Raw genomic sequence first — 27004 nt, 5'->3', positions numbered from 1 at the left:
TCCCACTTTGCTTGTTCTAATTATCATAAGATACCATTTATTTTTAATTTACACTTATAGCCCATTTAGAATGTAAGCTACATAACACAGATTGTTTTATTTTTCTACTATTTTGTTCACTGCTATATCCCTAGTGGCTAGAATAGTGTCTGGGTCACAATAACTGCTCAATATTTATTCAGTGATTTAATTAATTAATCCATATATGGTAGAGGTCAAAGTGATAGCATAGATGATAGACCCTGGTGAACGCTGCCATGCAAGGAAATAGCAGTTGATCCTGTGGAGAACCAAACAGGATGCTACTGACTTGAATGAGTGAATCTTAAGATTACCAACGATCTCACTAAACTCTTTCTAACAAACTTGAATAGTAAGCCTTGATATTCAAGGGCATCAGAGACAAAAATAAATAAATAAATAAAAAATAAATTAAAAAAAAATCCAGAAAGCTCAGCACCTCTTACTTAAGCTAAAAGAATTTAGAATGACTCCTTAGAATACTGCATTTCAAGGACTCTCCCAGAGGCATACTGTGAGATATTGCAACTAATTCACAGTAAAGAAGCAATGGTAAGTGCTAAGTAAATGTGTATTTCTCCCCAAATGCTAGAGGAACTCAGCAGTGGGGTGAGATTAAGTTCCCCTTCAACACATCTGGGCAGTCTTGGTGAAGGATGTGGTTTTTAAGCAGGGCTTTGGGAAATGAGTGAGCCTTTCAAATACAGAGCATAAACTGTATGTGTGATGGGGGAGACAGGCAGTAGGTCGGGGTAGTGAAATGGGTTATGAATCTACAGATGTAGACTGCAGCTCTGGCTAAGAACCTTGAATGCCAGACATAAGGAGATGAGACTGGCATTAAAAAAAAAGTTAAATATATTTTTCTGTACTAATGAACCAACATAACTCCAAATATTTTGTACATATATTAATTCATTTTGCCAGGGTCAATGGCTTAAAACTTTTCAGTGACTTCTTGTTCTAAGAATAAAACTTCAAACCTTTATCATAACCTGCAAGATCCACATATAGGTCTGTCTCTACGTTCTGCTCCCACGTTTGCTGCCTTCACTTGCTGCATTACTGTCACATTAGCCTACTCAAAGTTCCCCTCTCCCCAAGCCCCTCCTACCACAGGCCTTTCATAGCTGCTATCCTTCTGCCCCCCCCCCATCTTTCTTGCCTAGTTAAATCCCTTCCTTCAAATCACTTTAAGAATCCCTTTCTGAGCAACACTCCCCAACCTCCGTATTTACACACTATCCTAGCACTACCTATTTTCAACCATAGCACTTAGCAATGAATATATTTAGCTGTAATCTTTGATTCATGTATCTCCTAAAGGAGATAAAGGCTCAAGTTCCAAGAGGGTAGGGGTGTCTTTCCCTGGCTATTATATCCCCAACGTCTGCACATAAGAAATGCCCAGTAACTATTTGTTGGAAGGAAAAGAAAAAGTCAGGACATTTAAAAATGGGTATTAGGTGACATAGTATAAATCATTCATTCCATCTTGTGCTAACTGAAGCCTCTCAGAGCTTGTCCAGCTACATGGCTTGTCAGGATTCAAACCTAGGCTTGTTTTTTTTTTTTTTTTCCTTAAGTGCCCTGTTTTCAGTTACAGTCTGTGTAAGCGAGGAAGAGGTAAGAAAGCAGAGCAAGACTTCTCACAAGTACAAATCTGATTCTATGGTGTTTCAATCCTTTTTTCAATATATAGGTCATAGGCCTCACTTAAAGGCTTATACACCTGTAAGCAGAGGCAGCAGACTGTTTTCTCACTCTTCTTGGAAAGGCCTTGCTTACATGGTGCTTTTTCACTCTACTTCCTCTTATCTGGGATTTGTGACATGTAATTGAACTCAAAAAACAAACTTGTGTGTGAGCACCTCTGTGTGAAGGCACCCAAGACTGACAAAGAGATTATGTTAAAGGCCAACATCAAGTTCCCCTGTCTTTCCAAAGGCCAGTTCTGTGTTTGGTGGCACACATACACTCCTATATAGAAAGTATCAACTTGGGGATCAGCATGATGCCTATTAGCATATAATCTGTGTGTTTTGGTACTTCATTTGTCTCTGCGCCCTCATTTTCTATTTATAAAGTGGGACTGTTAATAACTATTAGACTTAAAAAATAGAGCACCTCTGTGCCTGGCATTTTTACATGCACTATTTCATGCATTCTTCACGATAACCCCAAGTGGGTCAGAAACTCACACTTTGTATTACCGGGAATGGGACCTGCTCAAGTTCATATGATTCATTAACACAGGAGCCTGGGACTCAAATCCGACCACTTGGGTACTTTTCCTTTGTACTATGTCTCCCATCCAAGCAGGTCATTGAGAGAACCTCACAAAGAAATGTATTTAAAAACGTTTTCAATTAGCTCTACACAGTTTTAAGAATGTTAAGCAATTTGTTACATTAGAGAGGAAGTAAAACGTGATTAAGGTTTTAAGGGTGATGAATTAATGACTAGAGAACAGGTTACTTTTCTTTTAAGAGTGGTATTATTGCCTGTACTTCAAAAGTTCTCAATTTAAATAATAAAATAGAAAATCATTCAATTTGAAAATGGGCAAAGGACATTTCTCCAAAGATCTGTGAATGGCAAACAAGCAGATGAAAAGATTCTTATCATTAGCCATCAGGGAAATGTCAATCAGACCCATAATGAGGTACCACTTCACACTCTAAGATGGATATAATTTTGAAAAATAATGAAAACAAAAAAACAAATATAGCAAGCATTGGTGAAGATGTAGAAAAGGTCAAACTGTCCTATACTGCTGTAAACTGTACAGTCACTGTAGACAAGAGTTTGATAGTTTCTCAAATCATTAAGCACAGGTACTGTAGGACCTAGCAATTACACTCCTAGAAATGTACCAAAGAGAACAGAAAACATGTAAAAACTGTACACAAAATGTTCACAGCAGCATTATTCATAAAAGCCAAAAGTAGAAACCCCAACGTCCATCAACCAATGAATGGATAAATAACATGTGGTTTATCCATGCGGTGGAATATTACTGAGCCATGAAAAGGACTGAAGGACTAAAACATGTTACAATCTTGAAAATACTATGCCAAATGAAAGAAGCCAGTCACGGATGACCACATATTGTATGATTCCATTTTATGAAATGTCCAGAATAGGCAAGTCCATAGAGACAGAAAGTAGTTTAGTGGTTGCCTAGAGCTGGAGTGGCAGGGTGAGTTTCAGGGGTAACAGCTAAAGGGTTATGCAAATGTTCTAAAACTGGCTGTAGTGATGGCTGCCCAACTCAGTAAATACAGTGAAAACCACTGACTGTATACTTCAAATGGGTGAATTGTATGGCATGTGAATTAATTTCAATAAAACATTTTTTTAAGATCCCTAAGTTCAGCATAAACTGCATTGTGCAATACAAAGCCTTTACAAAGTTTACTTCAAACCAAATGAATTTTTCTTACCACTGCCTGTAACAGTTGTTAGGACTCTAATAATTCTGTAATATTTGCAGCATAATCTCTGGATATCTTTCACAAGGACTGATTTAAAATTACATTTAATAATGCTAAGACTTTCAGTAAAAGGATACCTGGAGACCCATATACAGCACCACCATCCATTCACTTAAGCAAGAAACCTAAGGGTCACTTGAGTTTCCTCCTTCCTTTGGCCCTGGCATCCACTCTTCAGCAGGAAGCTCTGTTTGTAAACTCCATAAGGGTAGGATTTTCTGTTTATTTACTGTGGAATCGCTGGCGCTTAGAACAGTACCTGACACACAGAAGATGTTTAAATAATATTTGTTGAATAAACAAAAGAATTCATGGTCTCCTTAAAAGTAATATCTTTGAAGGAAAAAAAAATGTTAAATCCGTCACTTGATAATTTGTTAATATATACACACTAATTTTTAAAAGTGTAGCTTATGAAGTTTCATCTGCCATTCCAGTTGCTGAAAACATATTAAGGTTAAATTGTCAAAGGGACACAGGTATGCTATGCTGCCAGAATATGTAGAAGTAGACATAATAACTTTATTCACGTTTGCTCTTGTTACCTGACCCATGAATATTTAAAAGATATTTTATTTTATAAAAACTTACATCTGTAAGTAGTGGACTGACCATAACAGAGGGCTTAACCTTCAATACATGGTTAGGATTAGGGGCCCACAAACCCCTAAGATTGTATGTAAAATCTAACATGTATATTGGCATGTGTGTCTTTTTGGGGAGAGTTCATAGTGTGATCAGATTTTCAAAGAAGCCTATGACTGGAGAGGTTAAAAAGTTACTTAACTAGAAAAAATCACAAAGTCTTTTAAACATGAATTTGTACAATAAAATAAAATCCAACAGCCCCATCTATGGGTAAGTCGTTAACCACTCAGGAGAAATGATGGCGACTACCAGAGGTCAGTGCATCTTATAAATGCTTGTGTTTAAATCTTCAGTGTCACTCTAGTGGGAATTTATTAACTACAGTATCACAGTTTCTTTTTCTAGATATAGATGCAAAAATTAGGAGACTGTTGATGAAATCTACTTACAGTACTTCAGCACCAAAAAATTGGGCAGTTATGCTGAGATATGTATATACAGTTCAACATTTGTCAGTCTTAAAATGCTTATTTATAGTGAAATCTATATAAAACCGTTAAAAACTTTTCTATTTACATTTTTTTAAAAATGAAAAGAATTGCTTCCTTTGCCACAACTTGTCAAAACTGACCGTTACCCTCCCACCCTCTTACCCCTCACTCTACTTGTGACAGACAGTGATCACAAGACCCAAACATATTGCTTAAACAAACTGTGTCCTAAAAAGGCAGAATGCTTAAAAACATTACATTTAGAACTGCAAATTAATTTTTATACATTTCAAAGGGGTTTAAACAAAAGTATGTAGAAGTTATCTTCAAAGTCTCAGTCCAATATGAATGTGCAATTTCAATGTTAAGAGAGCATCATATGGATAATTTTTCCTGAACATAGCAGAACATTTCCTTTGGGCTAGAAAATGTTTCTTTTCCTCTCCTTCACAATGAAACATTTTCTCTTTTCTTAAAGGAGCGGGAGGGGTGGGAGGTGGAAAAGGCAGGCAATCCTGATTTACAGGAAATCTGTCAGAAAGAATATGGCCTGCTTTGAAATGTTTACATTTAAATAAATAGAAGGCAAGTGCACTGCCTAGAGCACAGGAACAACAACACAATAAATTAGCATACAATTGATGAGAATGTACAAGCCACCCAAAAAGCACTTCCTACTGGTTAGGGATCTGATTTCCACCATCTAACAAGGATTCTTTAATGCCAGTATTTTTCTAGTTATTTTATAAACTATAAACTGAGCAAACTGTAAAATTTTAACCAATTCAACAATTCCAGAGATTTTCAAAAACATACAAGGTTTTTAAAAAACTGTTCCTGACACACCGTTTCAAAATACAAACTATTCACATTCTCCTTTTCTGATGGTGTTTTGCTCAGCAGAAACCAGTTGAGGAACATTCACAGGAAAAGTCTCTTTCCACTGCATGACATACTTTTCCATCAGCTGTGGTCCAACAGAGAAAGAATATCAGGTCTTTTGTCACTGCAGATGTGCATGTTTTTCTTTTTTTTAGTTTTCCTTTTTTTTCCTTTTTTTTTTTTTTTTAATTTTAAAAAAGTACATTCCCTTGTGAGTTTTATCTTGTTTTAAAATGCTGCTCCTGCAGCAACTCTTGTTGAAACACTGTGATTTGGGGGTCCATAGCCTAAGCATGGGCAAAGTGCTCTCTTTAGACATCAAAAATCAAGGGCTTCCCTGGACACTTGGTAACCAAGTAGGTTTTAAAGTGCACGCCTGTTTCCAAAAACTTAGGACCGTTCAGCAGAACTCTGAGAGGGGCTGGGCTCGGTTCCATCCTCTGTGCTACTGTCTATGTCTTGCTCCATTGCCGTCTCATCGTCATCCAACTGCTGGCTAGTGAAGTTGTTTAGCTCAAGAAGCCCACTGGGCTCTACAACCACGTTGGAACTGGAGTGACAAGGAATAGCATACTGGGGAATAGCCTGGAAGAGAAGACACAGGAGAGAGGCTTTATGGTAAAAAGAAGAAACAGGAGGATTTCCCCAACACTAAGGAAGGAAACAAGGAAACTGACATTTATTGGACAACTACTACACGCCAGGCACTGTGCTAGGTGCTTTCACACATGATACTCTACTAAATCCCCATACAACACTGTAAGAAAAATGTTACTCCCATTTTACAAATGAGGAAACTAAGAGAGTAAGTGACTTAATCAAGGTCACACAGTTGGTCAAAGTTAAAGTGCCAGGATTCAAGCTCAAGTCTTCTAACAACATAAAGTGATCTTTTCACTTCCTGATGGCACGTCCTCCAGTAAAGGAGGCTGAAGTCTGTGCCTAATTCAAGAGAGAGACTTTAAAGGACATTTTCATCTGATCATTAAGCAAATTTTAAATGTAAATGCAGTCAGATTTCACTCATTATTATCTGCAAGGTATATGATTAATTTGCTGACACCACAATATATTTTAAACCCTTCAGTAACCTTCAGTAACCCTTTGGTAGTTCAAAGGGGAAGTTATTTATTTGAGTGACATACTAATTCTCTTTCCTAAGAGGACAAAACTGTCTTTTAAAATATGAGTAGACAAACACATATTATGGCCATATTGCCTTGTCAGGTTCTTCTTTCTCATCCTTATCAGGTCTATCAGTTCACATCATACCTCTGCTTAAAGTTCTACAACGGTTTCCTACCGTAATTGCTATAAAATCAAACTTTTTGTCACGACTCTAGGTTTATGCCAAACACACTCATACCTTGGACCTTTGCACTAGGTTCCTCCCCTCTTCCTGGAATACTTTTTCTCTGAATCTCTGCATGGCTGGTTCCATCCTGTCATCTGCATCTTAGCTCAAATGCTTAGAGTAAAACATTTTGAGAAGCTTTCCTTCTATGACCATGAAACCAGATCACTGGGTAGGTCCCACTCCCACCTCTATTACGTTGTTTTTTTCTTCACTGCATTTATCATTTTTGTTAAATTTTTTTCTCACCCTTAGAATGTAAGCTCCATGAGAGTATGTATCAGAGCACAGACCTTGACTACTTTTTTTCATTGCTAGACGCCCAGAGTTCTGAACAGGGCCTGTCATGCCTTAGTTGCTCAATAAACACCTGCCAAATGAATTGACCTGTCTTTACCATTCAAAGTCCTGGGGCAAAACTGAGTATCAGGAAATACACCTGACCAAAACAGTCTTCTACTGCCAGGGTGGGAACTGATGGGGAGAGGGATATAAATATAATTTTAACACTATAAAGAAAATATTGCAAGATGCCAAGGCACTCTATCTAGATTAGTGGAGTCTTCTGTCACTTGTTTTCCCCCACTCTGGTCCATATAGCTGGTCACTGTGAAGAAGTCTGAGGTGGGGTCAGGAGACCTGAATTCTAGTTCAATTCTGGCTCAGATGTGCTATGGACCTCTGAACAAGTCACTTCACCTCACTGAGCTTTAATCTTGTGCAGTAAGATATACTCTAAAGATCTTTAGAGTATATCTAAGGTTCTAAAACTATGAGTTCCACATATATAGACTCCTTCAGAATAGAAGATATATTTGTTTTGTTTACTCCTCTAGCCTGCACCTAGCACAGCACCTAGAACACAGAGGTTAAATAATACATGTGGTATGAATGAATGAATGAATGAACAAATGAATGAAATACAGTGTCTACAAAGAACAATGCTTTCATTCAAAGTATTTATTATTAAACATGTTGAATTCTTATAAAACATTTTTCAAGGAATCAAAGCACTTCTGTAGACTTCTTTCATTCATCCCCACACTATTTTACTGAATCCATAAAATCAGTACTTCCAGTCAAAGCTAAGTGTATCTAGGAAGATCTGAAAATATCCCAACAATATATTCCTGATGATTATAGTAACAGGAGCTATAGTTATTGAGTGTTCCTTTGTATCAGACACTTAACTAGCTATATTCCATACAGTTTCCCATGAAATCCTCAAAACAACCTTGTGAATAACTGTTATGCTCTTCATTTCACAGGGAATGAAACGGAGGTACAGAGGTGAACTCTGTTGCTCCAAACCACAATGCTGGTAAGAAGGAGCACAGCTGAGACTCAAACCCAGGTGTTTCTGACTCCAAAAGCTTGGTTCCTAACCACCACACTGTCCTTTCCTCTGATGTGGCCACCTAGCACATGGTATATATACACTGAAAGTTAGTTTTGTGTTCTGTAGAGAGCCAACTCATTAGATACTATCCTTGATACACAAAGCAATTTTCAGCCCTGTTCATAAAATACAGAAAATAATTTCCAAATAAGCTATCCCAAATTATTTCCAATATAGTTGGCATACCAATTTAAACTCTTAGGAGCCACAGTAAATTTTAGTAAAATAGTTAACAGCCACCATTTATTGGGCAATCACCAAGAGCCAGGTACTGTGCTAGGTGCTTCATCTCAATTTTGTACAATCTGCCCATTAATCATGTAAAATAGGCATTCCTTATTCCCATTTTTACTGATGAGGAAACTAACGAAGAGTGGGGTAAAAGAACCCTGCCTAAAGTCACACAATGAGTGGCAAAGCTAGGAACTCAAAGTCTTTTTCCACCTTTTTGGGGGGTGGGGTGGGGGGAGCGACACACCAATGACTCCCCCTGTCAAGAATGACTTAATTTGCTAACAACTGTTTTTACAGAGGAAGAAATCATTTAATAATTCAATGGCCAGTTCTATTTGCCTTTAAGCATTTTCCCCATACTTATTTATATTAATAAATATAATATTGGTCAATTTGTATTCTCTTATAGCCTGGCATCATGGAAAAGGGAAAGTTTACCATAGAAACTTCCAAGTCACACAACAATGAATCTATGGTAAATCCTAGATTATCCACATTTCAATGAATCCAAATTCTCCATTAAATAAAATGTGTTGTTCTGATAACCTTCCAAGCCATCTTATGAGTGTAGCCAAAAAAATGACAAGTGACAAGAAAACAATCTGAAACCCTGCAAGGAGAAAGGGAAGTAAAATACAACTTCTAAAGGCTAGTCTGGACTCAGTAATTCTTTAGTCTTGATCTATTATGCATGATGACAGATGAGTTTCAAAATGAAGGGAATGTGAAGCACAGAAGATCTACTGCCAATGAATAATTCATTATGTTCACTAGCCTGTACTTACCAAGGTAGGACAGTAACCATAACAAGATTTTTCAACAATGATTGAAATAAAAAGCAAAGCTTTATGGTTAATCCCAAATTAAATATAAAATTAAATTACGTAGAAACATTTTCTTACAACATGTTTCTCCAGACACTGCAGTTAATTAAGGTTTAACTGTCCTGAAAACCATAAACTTAGATCAAGATAAAGAGCTGTGTATTTCCAAGGAAAGGGCCCCTGAAATTGACTTGAAATAAAAGTGCAATCCAGTTATATCCCAGGAGTTTTTGAGCAAAGACCGGGGAGACTGACCCCATCAAGTTGCTCATTTTCTGGGTTGACTTACTGAGTTAACCCTGGCAAGCACGTCTTATATCTACAAATCAAGCTGACATATGGGCTCAGGGCCCTTGACTACCTCTAAGAGGGGGTGTGATAACATCCACCAATTTTCTAGAATTCTCTTCCAGAAAATAAAAATTTGTATATTTATAATGGGTATTAAACCCCAATTTTTCAAATGCCATCTCAAAAATAATTGCTATGTCTTTTGCCATCTTGGCATGACTCTTCCTGTAACAGCCCCAATCACAGCAAACCCACAACCCCCAAGATGCCCAATACTTCTCATGTTCCTTCCAATTCTTACCTGGATGATAATTTCTGCTGGGCTCTCTTCAGCTTTCTTTTGGCCTACATTCTGAATACGCATGAACTGGCCTGTCGTAGGCACTCCTGGTGCATCGGTTTTCCTTGTCGTTAAGGGAGGGCCAACAGCAGATGGACTTGAACAGGACTCTCTACATTTCTGTTGCTGGGGAGTGGAATTCGCCATCCCTGCCACCACCACATGGGTGGACGGTAATGATCCTGCTTCACCAGTGAGCATACCAGTGGCAAGAACCTTCTTTGGGGGATCCACTACCATATGCTCTACATTTGTATCAATCTGAGCTTCCATCAAAGACATTTTCAAAATGTCTGACACTGCTGTCTTCTCAGAGGCCTGAATGGGAGATATGCTTGTAACTGGTGATGTCAGCTTAGGCACAGAACTGCCACCAGTTATCTTTGTAACTGTGGGAGGCTGGCGCCCCTCAAAAGTTATCTTTGTAACAGAGGATCCTTGGGTTATAATTGGCTGCTCCACCTGAAAACAAATTGGGGTTGTGTGTGTTACAGCTACATCTCTTTGAGAAAACCTATCCAACACCCCAGATACTATGGCAAAAGAAACATTCGTGCGGTATACTAGGAAGACATTCTGAATGAAGCTTGGTGTTTTAAAAGAGGGCTGGATGGGAAAGTATGTGGTTATTTTTAAGAAACCTAGGGAATGAGGAGGGATAAAAAGAACCTTCGTCTAGCCAGCCAAGGTTCACAGCAATAAAGGAAAAAAAAAAGTCACAGCAGCCTTGTTTTCCTTTGGGATTTATATCCCCACACAGTATACCTTCAACCCATTCTCAAATTATTTGCATCTTCTTCAGTTTTTAAAAATAAAAAGTAGGATTTTCAATTTTTTGCTTCAAAATACACCTATACAAATATATTCTCTATATAATACACACATACACACATATACATCACTCTAAAGCCACTGGTTTTCCTTAATATAATTTTTCTTTTGATTATCCAGATAATTCCTCTATAATCTAGAAGATAAATCCAGAAGGTAAATTTATTAACTAGATGATAATGATGTAAACTACAAAGGAAGATGTTCAATGAAGCTTCTTAAAAGACTGTAGTTTACTTAGCTTTACTGCCACAGATATGAGTTTATAGGCACGGAAAAAAAAATTATTTTATACCTAAAAAATACAAATAATTTAGGGATCTCGCTTCCATGCACTGCTGACCAATGCTGAAGTGATTTCATTAACTGTCTGGAAAATCAAGTTCTGCATGCTATGCTTTTTTTTTCTTCCTATTATTAATGCGTACATTTCTTCCCTAATATCAACCTTCTGATGGGGTAAAGTAATACCAGCATAAATGAGGCTTTTGAGTTTCCTCTTGCCAGGAGAAAGCACTGCTAATCACGACAGGGTCATGATGTTCTTATTTTTTCCGTGAACAGAGAAGTTTAGCTTTGCATGCTACCAATATTCCGTTACCTGGCTTGCCGGCTGTTTCTCTGATGCGGCTGGGAGCGGCATTTGGCTCTGGGGGGTTTGGGGTTGCACGTAGATTTTTGGTTGGTTCGGAGCCTGTTGCAGTTTAGGGAGCTGCTGCGTGGTTTTCACTGCGAGCACCTGTACTACAGTCTGCGGGGGCTGTGCCATTAAAGTAGGAAGCTGCCTGTCTTTGGCCACCATGGGATGCTGTGTGTGCTGTACATCTGGCTTGGGCTGTGCTTGTTCTTGCTGGAGAGGGGTGAGCTTTTGGTGCCTGATGGAAAGCTGGGGCATTTGCGGGAGTTTGTGCTGGAGCTGGTCTGCCTGCAGGTGGATGGTCTGCTTCTGTTTAGTCTGGAAGCACTGCAGAGTTTTCACTTGCAGCTGAGTCTGTTCCAGCTGAGGCTGGCTAAGTTTCTGCTGCTTAGCTGACTGCGACTGAGTCAGGGCAGATCGGTAAAACAGACCTGTCTGAGGGTCTAAAGTGTCCATCTCTTCAACCTCGCCCTCCTCAGTTCCAAGTTCCTCGCTGTGTTTGGTAAAAGCAGTGTGACTGCTTAATGCCTAAGTAAAAAAGGCACAAAGTAAGAATGAAATAAGAAAAACACCTACATTGCTACATTTTCCTCAAACTGGAAGAGACTTGGTTATGAGATTCATTCAAAAATTTTCAGAAGGAAGAGCCTAAAAAGACCAAGAAACTCAAGTTTTCTAAATCTAAAGGGGGGTCTTTAGATTGAGACTCTTGTAATTTCAACTCTTAGACATTAAGGACTGCAAAAACTGATCTACTCACTTCTTTAAGAAAAGTTCTTGAGAGCCCAGAATGTATAGGTAGGAGGAGTAAGGTTGCCCTGCAAGCACAGCCCAACACAGAAAAGGGAGAGGTTCTCTGGCTCAGGACACAGCTCTCTTGCCTGGTCATCAGAGATACTGACCCAATCAAAGAAAAGAATGCAGCAACCCAGGAATGAGGTGTCCAGAGAAAAGCCAAGGTTCAGAGAAGCCCACGTTGGCCGTGTGTATGTCCAACCCTATCCAGAAGGGAAGAGACACTGTCTGAGGGACATGCCCATACAAGTCCCCAAAGAGGGCCTCTCTGCTCAGAGTAGAAATGGGTCCTCAGGCTTCACCAAGGCCTGTGTGAAGAACCCTCTGCACTAGTCGTCCTCCCCACTTTGGTCATCTTCTGGGCCCATTGAGCAACAGTTTCCCAGAGACTGGGCTGCCAGGAGGGGAGAAGACCAGGGAGGGGATGGAGAAGCACTCCTGTCTGTGGAAAGGGAGATTGTTCTGTGTCAGTTGTACCTGTGATGGGAGGAAGCATCGATCTTGAGGGACATGGTTAGGGCCAGCTGGTTTGACCTCTCTGGGGGTCTTGAGAAAGCTCAATGTCAGGACCTGCCAGCAACCAGGCTGAGATCTGATACTCAGCTAAACCTCTGGCCACCTGGCTTTCCTCAGTGACACAACATCCACCCCAACCCCATTCTTCCTACTTCTTTGTCATGCTATTCCTTTATTCTAAACTTTAAAAACTTTGAGATTCAATTGAAACCCTCCTCTATCTCATAATGACCTTACACATAGAGATTTTTAATGCAACAATTTATTGTCATTCAGGTTAGTTTGCTTACAATTAGGATCAACTGCTACCAGTCAAATGATGGTGATTTATGTGACAACTAATCAGAAGTCACACTTAAATCTGGCATCTATGATATCACTTTGTATAGAGGCAGGATGCTTTGGGTTTAAACCTTGGCTCTGCCACCCAGAATAAGTTACTTAACTTCTGTAAGCACGAGTTTCCTCATTTGTAAGAGGGATAATACACCTACCTTGCAGGATCATAGTGGGAATTAAACAAATTAATGTATTTTAAAGCTCAAAGCACAGTATCTGACACAAAATCAGCTTATCAACATATTCTTTTTCCCTGTTACCCTTGATACCAGATTTCCTGTTTTATATTAACTCATTCTCCTCCCCTATTAAGTCTCTTCCTCAATTGGTCACATAGAGTAAAAGAAGTGAGATATTTATACGTACTTATAAATAATGTTTCCTATGAGAATTCATTTTAAAACCAAAACACCTAGCAACAAACAGCTAAACAAGCTAACTTCTATTTCATTTAAAAATCTCACCTCAGTGATAAATGCTTTCATAACAACGTATGCAGAGTGACCAATTCTGAAGTCATAGATTCATCTAGATAATCCGACCCTTTTCAAATGTTCCAATTTTACAGAAGATCCATGAATACTGTTTCTTAATTACTTTCCAGTGTTTTAAGACTCTCAATTCATTTTCTCTACTCAGTCCTCACAGAGGAAAGAATTGCTCTTCAATTCAGTTATTTCCTCTCCTATAATCAATGAAACTAAACCTTATTTCAGGAAGGAGGCAGTAACAGAAGGTGAGAAGAGAAAGAAGAGATACAACCTGCTGCATAATGTGGGTGATTGCTCCAGGGGAAGATGCCGGGATGGACTTCACCACCACTGAAGTCTGTGTTGCAGTCTGTGACTGAGCCACATGCTGGAGCAGGGTCCGCTGGGGCTGGGAGGGCTGTTGGGGCTGGGAGCGATGGCTGACTGAAAATAGAGGAGGTGATGATATTTCTCCAGAAATCACCACAGCATCTGTAACCAGTAGTCATTTTAAACAAATGTCTGTGAGATTGCATCACAGAGAATATGTGGTACTGTGAACTAGGAGGCAGAAGACCAGAGTCTGCCCATCTATGAGATGTGTGACTCTGAGAAAGTCACTTATCTTCTCTGAGACTCTGTGTTCTCATCTGTAAAATGGGAATAACAGAGCCATTATGAGGATGAGATGAGAAATGCGGAAGCATCGTGAAAACTATTATCACAAAGGAGGAACAAACCCCGTAAAGTTACAGCCTCCTGTGAGCTGTACTTAATTTGTCCAACAACCTTCACCCCTTTAAGGTAACAAAACAGCAATAAATTTCTGCAATCAAATCCCAGGCTAATGTCTTTAAGGACATGAAGGTAATACTAAATTTACTAAGATAACACTTTAATTTATTGGTCTCAGTTCCTAATGCAATATAAAACCCAGAAGCATTCATTCTTTTACATGAAGTGACATTGTCTTGCAGCCTTATAGTTCCTAAGGATGTAAGAGGTCAAGATGATACCGCAAAAAGAACTGGACCAAGAGTCACACCTGGATTCTGTCCCACTCTGCCACCAACCCCAGCTATGTGAATTTGAACACGTCATTTAAATTCTATTAGTCTCTAAACTTAGAGGTTTTATTTTTGTTTTTTTTTTAAATAGGAAAATAAAAAATTTTTTTCTACCTAGAAGAGGATCAAACGAAGTAACAGACTGAAAATGGTCCTTAAATTGCTAAGTCTTAAAAGTAAACATAGGAATAGAAAAATCACAAATTTTGTTCATCTGACATAAATGGGTGAGAATACAGTGTAACAGGAAAACAACCCCATTTCGTATTCTCTCACTACAAAAGTGCAAAGGAATAAGCTAGGCACTGATGTCCGTGTAACAGTAAAACGATGTCTGCACTGATGCCAAACTATCTCTTACCAGCTTCAACTTCAACTTTTTAAACAGTAAAACCTTCACCACTTCTTATTCTACAGAGCCTTAAAAATGCTTATGGTTATTGGGAAATGAACTTTTTGAATCAAGAGCAGAGTAAAACAAATCTGTAAGATTATGTAAGTATTTTGAGAATATCAAAATTCTCTGAATAACCCACGATTCTAATGCTCAAATATCTCAAACTGCAATTTCAAGTATTTCCATATTAAGTGGTTCCATGTTTAGAAAAGTGATAGTGGAATGTCCAAGAAGATGATCACTACAGAAATCAAAGTCAAAGGGGCGCCTGGGTGGCTCAGTGGGTTAAGCCGCTGCCTTCGGCTCAGGTCATGATCTCAGGGTCCTGGGATCGAGCCCCGCATCAGGCTCTCTGCTCAGCAGGGAGCCTGCTTCCTCCTCTCTCTCTCTGCCTGCCTCTCTGCCTGCTTGTGATCTCTCTCTGTCAAATAAATAAATAAAATCTTAAAAAAAAAAAAAAAGAAATCAAAGTCAAAGTACCACCTAGGTATTATAAGTACAGAACTAAAACTATCCAATGTAATATAAACAAGCTTTACTTATTTTTGTAACTCATTCTGTCTATATTCACAAACAGTTTTTCTATTACTGCTTATACATATGCCTGCAGGTGCTCTAAGAGATTACAGGCAGCATCACTGGTATAAATGTACTGCAGTATCTTACTGCATTTCACAGTATGCTTTACATGCACATTTTAGATTATGTAAGTTAATAAAATCTTCCACATGTGCTCAACCAAACTGAAAAAAAAGTGTTGATATTAGAACTACTGAAATCATTTATAATGTGACTAAGGAGAAAAAATAAATCATACTAATATTAAAATTAAACAAATTAATTGTTTTTTAACTGATAGAAGCATCATCAGAAATGAGTGACATTTGAAAAATAATAAATAATCTTTTATGAAATTATCAGATTATATGGAACATTTCTGCTGTCCATACTAATCTTCATGATTATAACATTAAATTTTTTATTAAGAAAGGAAATGGATTTAATAGAAGATCAACTAAAATAATTTAAGAATAATCCTCATTCAAGATCTATAAACCCCTTCATAGTAATTCCCCAGTGTGCGGGAAAGTCAGAGAAAACTAACACCTATTGTAGGATAATACAAGACATCAGGGCCAGGAACCTGGATCTGAAGTCAAAGAAAATGCTTACTGTGGCTGAGGATATGATGAGGAGGAGATTATGGAAGGAAGTCAGAGAGTGAACATATGGAAAACAGCTGAAAGTGACCTTAACTGGGCCATATCAACAGCATAAAACAGTCACTTATTTCTTTAAACAGCTCTTATTTTTTTCAATGTCAAACTGCTCATTTCTGAGAAAGAATCCTACTATCCTGCAAAAAGAAAGTCTCCTTTTCACTGAGTGGAGCTTACCTTTCCTCTACCAGATCAGAGTAGAGCGCATCCATTTAAGTGGTTCCCCCCAAAACAATAATCTTTTACCTTCAGTTATACTACAAATGGATGCACACCACTTACCTAGAAGGGGAAAAGCAACCTCTGTCCCCTCATCAGTGCGTTCTGAAAAGGATAAGTAAGGGAAGAAATCATAGGTCTTTTCCTCCATTTACCATCTGATAATCTAGTCTATCCCCAGAGGTTAATACTCATATTCCCAACATACTGCCCTCTGCTTTATTTAGCTTTCTGCTAAATATCTCTAAAGAAAGATGCTAGATGGCTTTCCATAGTCTTTAACTGGATTCTCCCTTCTGGCAATTTTAACCCATTAATCTTTTTTTTAAATTAACATATAATATATTATTTGTTTCAGGGGTACAGGTCTGTGATTCATCAGACTTACACAATTCAGAGCACTCACCATAACCAATTAATCTTTAAAAATATCTCTTAAAAATGATACCAAAGAATTCTTTTTCCGCTTTAGTATTTTTTTACAACCTTTAAATATTTTTAACTTTACATTCTCCTTTAATCACTGCTTAAGAAAACTTAAGACAGGCGTTCTTGACATACTGCCTCATAAGTCATTTCTCCCAACCCCTAATTATTCACATTACTATCCTCTGAACTATTTCAAATCTCTAGGTAATGAAGTGTCCAAACCAGAAAGCAGTATTCCAGGAATGGTCTCACCAGAATATGAGAGAAAGAATCTTATGATCCTTCCTGCTCCACTTTTCTATCTATGCCATCTAAAAATCTCATTAGTGTTTTATGGCCAGACCACATTTTAAACAAATACCTAATTTGCCTTCCACCAGAACTCCTAAGTATTTACATGGATTTCAAGGTCTCCATTTTTTCCTTTATGCTAAAAAAGCATTGGGTTTTATACCTTCTTTCTCCCTTGACCCACATCCCCTCCCCCAAAACTAGAAAATTCAGATGTATCAGAATATCTATCCTTATATAAAAGGTATTTTATCCTCTTTACAGCTGTCACCTTATAACCACAGATTTCATTTACGGCCACCTTCAATTCTTTATTATTTACAGTTTGCAACAACCAATTGCTTTTTTTCCCCCTTGTCATTAATGATAGGGTAAGTCCCAAGGACAATGTGAATGTACTCTCAGACCAAATTGGAAAAGATCTAGAAATATAAAAACTATATTCTCCCCCAAACAACCATCCCATAAATCCAGAAAGGTAGCTCTCCTACCTTAATACTACTTTTTACAAGGACACCTACCAGTAGTGATGTATTCAGCAACTAGTTCTGACTCTACCACAGCAATGGATGGACTCTCAGGAGAATGTCTCTTTTCCTGGGTCATCTGAATAGGCACTGCCATCTGACTCAAGTCAATAGTGGGTTGTCTTGGTTTAGATTCCAATTTTTCCTTTACTGCATAAAAAAGTCAGGGGAAAAGTCAACTTTTATTACAAACAAGTATCAAAACCAGAGTTGTCCATGGGAATATGAACCAGACCTCTGGGGTGCTACACTGGCAGTGACTAAGGAAACAGTGAATTGAAAAGGAAAAAAAGCAGACTGCTATGTATGGTTGTAAAATGCACAACTTGTACAGCCATACCCAGCAGCCTAGCAAGAAGAACTCATATGCATTCAGACTAAAATTCCCGCCTACTATGACTAAGCCAAGCAATCTGTTTCTCTTGTACACAGTCCTCTTAGAACATTTCCTTTACCCTTCTTCAAGGTAGTCCCTGGTTTTCTTGAGTTCACCAACCTGAAAACAAAGGGTGAATAAGCAGTATACACCATGATTTGCTCTAGGGCAGACCTACCCAGAATAGCACAATATAATGACCGGTTTAATTTGATCTATTAAAAATTCAAGATAATTTCCAAAGAAATTTACCAAGTCTTCAATGACTCTTAAAGAATAAAAATTTTCAGTGTTTCTCTGTTCCTACAAAAATGTTTTATGGAATGGCCTGGAAACAAGAATGGGTTCCATGAATAAATTTACTTTCTATCTTAACACTTTTTCTATAAAATCTACTCATTCGGTTTCTACCCTTATAAGACATTAATGCAAATGGCTGAGTATGTCAAAGACAAGAAGCTGAAGAAATACCTAAGGCCAAAAATAACACCAATAGAAAGATTAACCAAAGACACTAAATGCTAGTATTCTTTGGCTAGTGTAAAGTGGGTGTTACGGCAAATAGTTACTAGTAACTAAGTCCACTGAATGATCATTCAGATCATTCCCACGAAGTATAATGTGACAAAGTCAAGCTAATCATTTAAACAAAGAAAGCAAAACAAAACCAAAATAATATTACAGTCACCCCAAAAGTAGAGCAGACACTGAAATAGGAATCGAAAGACATGGAGTCTTGCTCTGCCACTAGCCTACTAGGTAACATGTTTGGATCTCAGTTTATTTACACATAAAATGAAGGTTGGATGAGATCATTGCTAAGGTCCCTTTAGTAACCTAATAATCTTTGACTTACTGTAACAGGTAAATCAGTATAACTGATACAGGTTTTGCCTGGAGTTTATTGAAGATATTTAAATAACCAGAAATACTGATGGGATCTTGTTAAATAAGGATGGCTTTGCATGGAAGCTCAAGTGGTTAAATTATATAATGAACTACAAAGATAAAACCAATTAGAATGCTAGCAAGGGCTATTAATGGTGTTTTATGTCCACAAAACTGCCCAACCAGTATCGAGGAGGATGGCAGGCTCTTCAATCTGCTTCCTACTATTATTCTTACATAGAACTAGCAGCTATACTGGATCTACCCTTGTGCTAAGAAATGATAGAAACTACTGCCTTCTGGTGACAAGAGGCTACAAGGATTGCCCTTTTAAGCAGGAGACAGAAAAGAAAGAGCTCTGCCCTTTTTTTCTCCCTGACTAGCCTATCCTTCAGTATTCCTGGGCAGTATTCTTACTGAACTGAATTCAGTATTCTTACTGAACTGACAAGCAAACAGACTGCAGCAATGACTATAGACCAGTCCAGAGGGGGGAAATGTGCTCAAATAATAACAAAGAAAATATAACAGTGGTAGTATTTTAGCACAACCCATCTCTAGAGAAAACATGCTTCACTCAATTGAGCATGTGAATTCATACCTGTTGTCTGTTGGAGTTCTAATAGAGCTTTGATTGTTGAAGTAGCTGATTGTGATTCACTGGATACATCCTGATAAATTATGGTGGGACTAGTCTCCATTGCAATCTCATGTTCTGACCAATCCTGACGCCGGGAAGCAATTACATGAACTACAGGCTGGGAATCTGTTTTATATTAGTTAAAAAAAAAAAACCCTATAAACAAAGTTTCTCTTAAAAAAAAAAACAAATTGTTTTTTTTTTTTAATCTTTGTATTTACTGTAAACTTCATGCTTTATCTCCCCAAGAAGACTGTAAGCCCCCAGAGGGCATAATATTGTTTGTGTCTGTATTCACTCACTCATTCACTCCTATACATTGATTCAACAAACTAGGCACCTGTAAGCAGGAGTCTGTATTGGCACTGAGGATTTAAAGGAGCTTACGGAATAATCAGAGGATGCTCAAGAAGCACATAATCTGGCTGGAGAGACAGACATGTAAAAAGACAAATTACAATTCAATGTGATAATTGCTATAATAAATAGGTGTGCATTTGTGTTAAGTAGATGCATGTTTGTGTATAATAAGAGTAAAATACTGTAGGAGTCTTATTTTCCTCAGTGCACCTGAAAATGTGTTCTGTATTACAACCTGAGCATCCAGTCAACACTTACTGGATGGCTGAATTGCTGGAAAGAAATCCTATCCACCAACAAGAAGAATGGATAAATGATCTAGAAATAGGATGATCTAATAGGACACATATAACATCTGGAGTTCAATGTCTTAGGTTACAGCCCCAGCTCTAGCAATTATTCACAAGTTGAGCCTTTAGGTTTTAGTGCCATTATTTCTAAAATGACAATGATAAATTTACCTCTCTGCCTCACAGGAATTCTGAGGATATAATGAAAGAATGCATGTAAAAGAGCTCCATAAACTATGAAGGACAGTAGAAATGCTATTGTTGTTGTGTCCTAAAAGTTCTTGATTCTGAGACTCTTAGTCAATTTCAAAATAAATTAGAGCCCTAACTCCAAGGTTTATTATATTTATACTATGAAAGTAGGCATGTGAATACTAAATGCGCATTAAAATAAGCAACAAATTACTGAGTTTTCCATCTACAGAATAAGCAGGTTGGATTAGACTATTGCTCCTTTGTCAGGATTCCACAGAGGACAAAAATTATGTTGGATCCCCACTCCCACGTTTAAATTACAATGGAGGAGAATAAAATAAACACACATATAGCTTTGTATTCTTGGGTAAAATCAAATGACTAGGGCAAACAAGACAAATACATGGAAAGAAAAAGACTGCTTTGATTTGGATTAGTCAGTGAAAGCATTGTAGAAGAATGAAAAGAATTCATGTAGCCCCACTCCAAAAAAAAAAAACCAAGAATAAATTCAATGTAAGTTCACCTTCTTTGAACCTTTTATTTTTTGAACACCACAAAGTTGTCGAAAAAGGTTGGGGAGGTGAAATGACTCTTAAAAAACAAAGCAGACAAACAAACAAAAAAATAGCCTTCCCAAAGAAAAATCGATATATAATAGACATGGAATTTTTAATTACCATTAACAAACTGCATCCCCAGTTACCCAAACACCAGGCAGAATATACGACAGAATATACGACAGGGGTGTATAATTTCCATTAAACTTCTCCCCAAATTCTAGAAGGCTGTGGGACACTATCCTTCAATACCAAATGTCATGTGATGCATACCACAGTTTTCCCTTACTCGTTATAAGTAGACAAATAGAACTTACACTTAAGAAAAGTAATTTTATTAGGAAATAATTCTTTTTATAAAACCCAAGTTCTCACATTTAAGAAATTCTCAAAATGATGTAAGCACCCCTTTGGGTAGGTGAGAGGACCCATGGCAAAGAATGTTTGCAACCCAATTCTGTATATTCATTAAATATCCAGAAGAAAGCAAGGATAACATTTGCAGAGGGATAAGGTAGAAAGAGACCAAAAAAAGAAAACAAATCTCTGCAAGGGAGCACCTATCACCCCAAATAACATTATCCTGTAGGAGCTAGAGATTCTTCACTCTTTCTGCCCATACTTAGAAAGTAGCTGATCATTGCACAGTATCACTGTGGCAACCCCAAGAGCTGTGACAAAGTTTCTACATTTCTCAATGTAGAAACCAATCCTTAAGTGATTTTCCTCTTTACTTTGGCTTTTATTCTTAGACTAGATAAATCTATTGCCTATTAAGTCTGAGAATGAGGTCAGAATGCAATGACAGACATCAAGAACACGATCTCACAGCAGCATCGTAGACTTCCCTGTCTTGAGGATGATGGTCTGCTAACCCTCAGATAGCTTTCCCCACAGGTCACTTAACAAATATTTACTGGATGTCTATTACATGTTAGGTACCAGAAATACACACTGTACTGTTATATGCAAGGGCAGATGAGGCATCTCTATGAAAGAATGTCTCCTGTAACTTTACCATAAAAGGCCCATATCACATTTTCATGGAAAAGTTCAGACCTCTCAGCTAGCAGGGATCTAAAAGTTCATTTCATGCTATCAGCAATCTTGTACTAAAATCTTCACAGTATCCCAATCCAGGAACTGCAACACCAGAGAGCTCACTACTTTCTAAGATAGTTTCCTCCCATTTCTGCAGTTATGACAATTAGAAAATTTTCTTAAATGGGCAGGGTTCCCTGTGACTTCTACCCGATGGTTCTAGTTTCCATCCATGTAGCCACAAAGACCAACTCTTTTCCCTCTTGCATGTCACAGTCAAGAAAACTGACAGCTCCCAATGTGCCCAAACCAATCCTCATCTTCTCTTCTCCATAATAAATGTCCTGTTTCCAACAACACTTTCTCACATAAAATGATTCCCAGATGCCTTACTCATTTAAACCACCCCTTCTAAACTAAACCCAGGGGATGCCTGGGTGGCACAGCTGGTTAAGCGGTTGCCTTCAGCTCCCGTCATGATCCCAGGGTCCTGGGATAGAGTCCCACACTGGGTTCCTTGCTCATCGGGAGCCTGCTTCTCTCTCTGCCTCTGCCTGCCACTCTGTCTGCTTGTGTTCTCTCTCTCTGACAAAAAACAAATGAACAAGCAAACAAACAAACAAAAACACAACACTAAACCCAAGATGTCTATGTCCCTTCTATGATGTAATAAGCATTTTTCCACTGAAGTACTGTCATAAAGCCCTAGCCCTTCGAGGTATTAAACTGCCTGGACAGCATCACTCAAAATGTTTCAGAGAACATTAGTTCCTAAAGATGTTCTGCAAAAGAAGGGTTCTATGATCAAAAAAGTTGGGGAGCAGTTTACATTATATACTCTTCTCTTCATCTTTCACAATATATATTAACACATAATAGCTCTGAAAAGTTTTGCAATAAGTATGTTTTGCTTAACCTGGATTTATTCCTCACCCTCACCATGATCTACCAAGATCATAAAGCTTCCGGAAAAATCATCCTAGAAACCAAGTTGTGGCCTTCTTAAAGCAATGTCTTTATAGGATGCATAATTTTGTATCTGCCTCATACCTTGTTCCATCTTAAATCCCTACCCTTGGTTTTCTCTCCTTGCTCCCTTCCATTTCACTTCACATAATCTTATATTCTACCTAATCCACCTTAAACCTACTGGAAATAAACAAAATTTAAATAAAGAAATTTTTAAGGTGTGCCTGAGTGGCTCAGTGGGTTAAAGCCTCTGCCTTTGGCTCAGGTCATGATCCCAGGGTCCTGGGATCGAGCCCCACATTGGGCTCTCTGCTCAGCGGGGAGCCTACTTCCCTTCCTCTCTCTCTCTACCCACCTCTCTACCTGTGATCTCTGTCAAATAAATAAATAAAATCTTAAAAAAAAAAAAGAAATCTTAATTATATTAAATTAATTATATTAATTATACTAAAATTATCTTAAAATATTAATTTCTCTCTTTTTAATTTAACTCTTCTTGCAAGTTTCTTGAAAGTTTGAAATTACATTAAAAGAAAAAGTTTTCAAAGGTGGGGGAGTGGCAAAAACTACCAAAAAATATAAAGGAAAAAATGAACTGCTATGTAGTGCTTACATTCCCAACAGGTACGACCCTCATATACTTTGAATACCAGCATGATCTTAGACTGACCAAACTCTCTAACCCTTTCTCTTTAAATCACAGCATACAGATCATCAGTCATTGTGAGAATGCACTAAGGAGCTATATAAAGATATGAGTGGGATAAGGATGATAAAAACTGGCTTTATAATCTAGATATAGGTATTCCGAATTGTTGACTTTTTCTGTATTACAGAATTTTTTAAAATAAATAATATGTAATGATACAGGACAAATAAATAAAAATAGATGAAGCCATGTATAATAAGAGATTGAAAAGCAGAAAACCTTCCACTCAATCACTTCCAAAAATAGCCAAACTTCTGTCCCATTCTTAGAATGAACACTTAAGACTGCCTAATGAAATGGCATGTTTGGGAAGTAATGACTGGCTTACAGCTCCCTTAGGAAAAGACTTGAAATTTCACAAGATAACCCGAGATTATGGATATAAAAACATCTACTGTTCATGCCCCCCTTTTAGGACCAACTCATAAGCTAAACATTTACCTGGCCTCTATAAAAATATTTCTCAAGGAAAAAAATGACATGTATTATTCAAGGAACCAGAGACTTAAAAGTAAAAGAGGAAAATACAGCCAATGTGTGAAAGTAAGAATGGAATCTTTAAATAGCAAATCATTATGAAATAAAGATCAAATGAAATAGAGAACAGGCATCACTCCATTGTAACTTGTACAAAGACTGATTCATAATCAATATAGAATGATAAATTGAATCTTCTCAGTAAATCGATCCAGAACATATTACTAACATTGATAATATGCTGAAGAAAACTATCCACTCTCTAAAATGAGTGTCATATTGTTTGTTAAAATCAACAGTTTTATTTCTTTTTAATTGAGGAGTTTTCAAAGACCACTTCAAATGCTATCTCTTTCATGAAGCTTTCTTATTCTCTCCTCACTGGAGTGTGATTTTTTAGCCTTTGGCATTTTTGTTTGTTTCTAATAAACTTATTATATTCATACTGAAGTTGTACATGTATTTGTTAATCTCCTATTCTAGATTTTAACAAGAATTATATTTTACTCAACATTTATAGGGCCTAGCATAATACTTAATATGTAGTATAAAAAATATATATATAAATGTCAAATTCAATTAATGGACTAATCAGGAATTTGAATCCTGTAAGCAATCTGAACTTCCCATTAATCTGGAAAGACTCTGCTAAACAATTAGAATAATAGAAGTGCATAAGATGAAGAATCTGCATTAGAAAAGTGAAGATGTTCAGAAAGTACTCCAGAAAAAATAATAGCGGGGTGAGGAGGGAATGGAGTGTGTGAGGAATGATCAAGGGAAGATAAACAGCTTTGCTTAGTAGATGCATTGGAGCATATAAGCAAGCATAGGCATAAATATACCTACCATCTGACAATAAGGGCTGTCAAGGTAACTGACAAACATTAGTACTAGATTTGTAGGTCTCAGAGCTTATGATCAAGAATATATTTCAAGAGACGTCCTAGGCAAACTACGTAATTAAAACAACACTGAGGATAAAGAGCTTCCCTACTATAGAGTCTGGCTTCATAGCTCTTTCCTTATAATTAGGACAACCATACAGTATCATCTAAATTGGGATACCTTTGAGAGTGAAAAAGAATGCTATTAATAGTTATGCTGGAACAGATATAAACCAGGACTTGTCCTCTGCAAACTGCAATGTATGGTCACTCTACTTATAGCTCAGTTATGGCCCACCTCTGGCCACCCTGATTCTTTCTCAAGGTTATACAGTAACCATTCGAAAGATACATTTGCTTTCTTGCCCACTTACTTCTACTACTACCCAAAAGGAAACAAGAAGAACCACAGCACTATTTAAGTTTGGTTAACATCTACCTGCCAAAATCACCATCTAAAGTTTACCAATTATTTGATGAACATAAGGTACGCAGGAAAGAATGGTAAAATCTTACCAAAAACAACACTTCAGCTCACTGATTACATATCAAACAAAGGAAAATAAAATCAAAAGAATCAACAAAGCAAACCATACATGTTTGTTTGAAACCCCTAGATTCAACTATTTTGGAACTAGGGCACTATGTCAGAAGCAATTACATAAATCAGAAGTAAAATGGATCTTACCTTGGGAACTTTGGGAGGACTCTGTAGAAGAGGAACTACTATCTGTATAACTCTGTGGGTCTTCTTTTCCCTCTTGAATAGATGAATTACCAGCTTCTGCCACCCTAGATGCTTGCTGTAATGTCTCTGTGACCAGCTGCCTTGTCTGTTCACTAACAACTGTGGCTTGAAATGTCACTGGTTTGGGTTTAATTAGAACCTAGAAGAAAATCAGAAATACACCCAGCTTAAATTTTAGAGCACTATTTAAAATGCCAAACTTGAAGTCATGAAGAATATTTTCCTGACATGGGAAGCTGTATTCTGTATATTTATTATGCTTTGGGCACAACACTGTTCATCAAAGACTAATTCAATCTATGACCAAATTAGAGTCAAGCCACATAAAAGATTTTAAGTGGTACATGCCAGACTGTAACAGCCACAATTTTGACAAGAGGCTCTCCCCTGTTTTTTCTTGCCTATGATGACTTCAGAAGTCATTTTACAATCTGTGGGCTATACAGTAGAAAGAGAGCCACACACTATGGACAGCAGAAGAGAAAGACACAAGGAGCCTGGATTCCCAATGCCAAGAGAATAGTCTAGAATTTCCTCCCTCTGAACATTTATTAACATCATAAAATAATTAACACATTATTATTAACATAACAAAAATAAGCCCTTATTTGTATAAGCCACTGTTCTTCAGGTTTCTTTTCATTAACAACCAAATGAAATTCCTAATTGAGACACCTGCACAAAATGGTGGGGACCTAAGTCATCTTACGAAAGATCCCCAGAACAACAATGACTTAGACAACTGTTATTAGAAGCAATATGAAACATGTGGTAGATCAATTCCTGGCAAAGGTCAAAACCACAGACATTAAAATAAGTGAAATGGGAGAAAGATTTCAAACTGAACCATTCCACTTCAAAATCTGAACTCTAGGAGCTGACTTCAATTGGATGCCTAGAATAAAAATGTTGACTGAGCACATTTAGTTTTTATTTCTCCAATATGTAAGATTCGAAACCTTTTCAGACTCCACTAATTCACCCATTTCCAAGAATTCAAGAATGAAAACATGGGTTATACTATGATGCAAATGATGGAGCAAATGAGAATTGTTACCAGTTAAAACTTAAAGGCAATTTGGACTTATCTCTAATCACAAAACTTGTTTGTTTAGATGTGTATACGATTTCACTATGATTCTAAGGGAACTGATCCTAAAGGAAAATTACTAAAGTAAAATAAAACCTGTTACAAGAATTCTAGA

At 37.5% G+C, this 27004-nt stretch overlaps 1 protein-coding gene across 3 annotated transcripts in view; it reads right to left on the bottom strand.

The window, feature by feature from the left end:
- Window positions 1–5643: 5643 nt before the first annotated feature.
- The window catches only part of LOC111159377 (EMSY, BRCA2 interacting transcriptional repressor), an 84705-nt gene continuing 63344 nt past the window's right edge, over window positions 5644–27004 (bottom strand). For 2 of the 3 annotated variants that reach the window (XM_022521791.1, XM_022521792.1), the window contains exons 13-20: window positions 25740–25938; window positions 19525–19689; window positions 17654–17809; window positions 16476–16517; window positions 13802–13953; window positions 11354–11917; window positions 9883–10383; window positions 5647–6064 (exon numbers count right to left, since the gene is read on the bottom strand). In XM_022521791.1, coding sequence (XP_022377499.1) covers window positions 5870–6064; window positions 9883–10383; window positions 11354–11917; window positions 13802–13953; window positions 16476–16517; window positions 17654–17809; window positions 19525–19689; window positions 25740–25938 — 1974 coding nt within the window. In that variant the 3' untranslated portion in view covers window positions 5647–5869. Of the gene's footprint in view, window positions 6065–9882; window positions 10384–11353; window positions 11918–13801; window positions 13954–16475; window positions 16518–17653; window positions 17810–19524; window positions 19690–25739; window positions 25939–27004 lie in introns of all 3 variants that reach the window. The other variant, XM_022521790.1, reaches the window with a different exon arrangement.

Source organism: Enhydra lutris, unplaced genomic scaffold (genome assembly GCF_002288905.1).
Source record: "Enhydra lutris kenyoni isolate GAN:26980312 unplaced genomic scaffold, ASM228890v2 scaffoldscaffold68, whole genome shotgun sequence".
In the NCBI taxonomy this organism is placed as follows: Eukaryota; Metazoa; Chordata; class Mammalia; order Carnivora; family Mustelidae; genus Enhydra; species Enhydra lutris.
The sequence above is the reverse complement of the archived record's forward strand: the minus strand, read 5'-3'. Positions and strand labels throughout refer to the sequence as shown.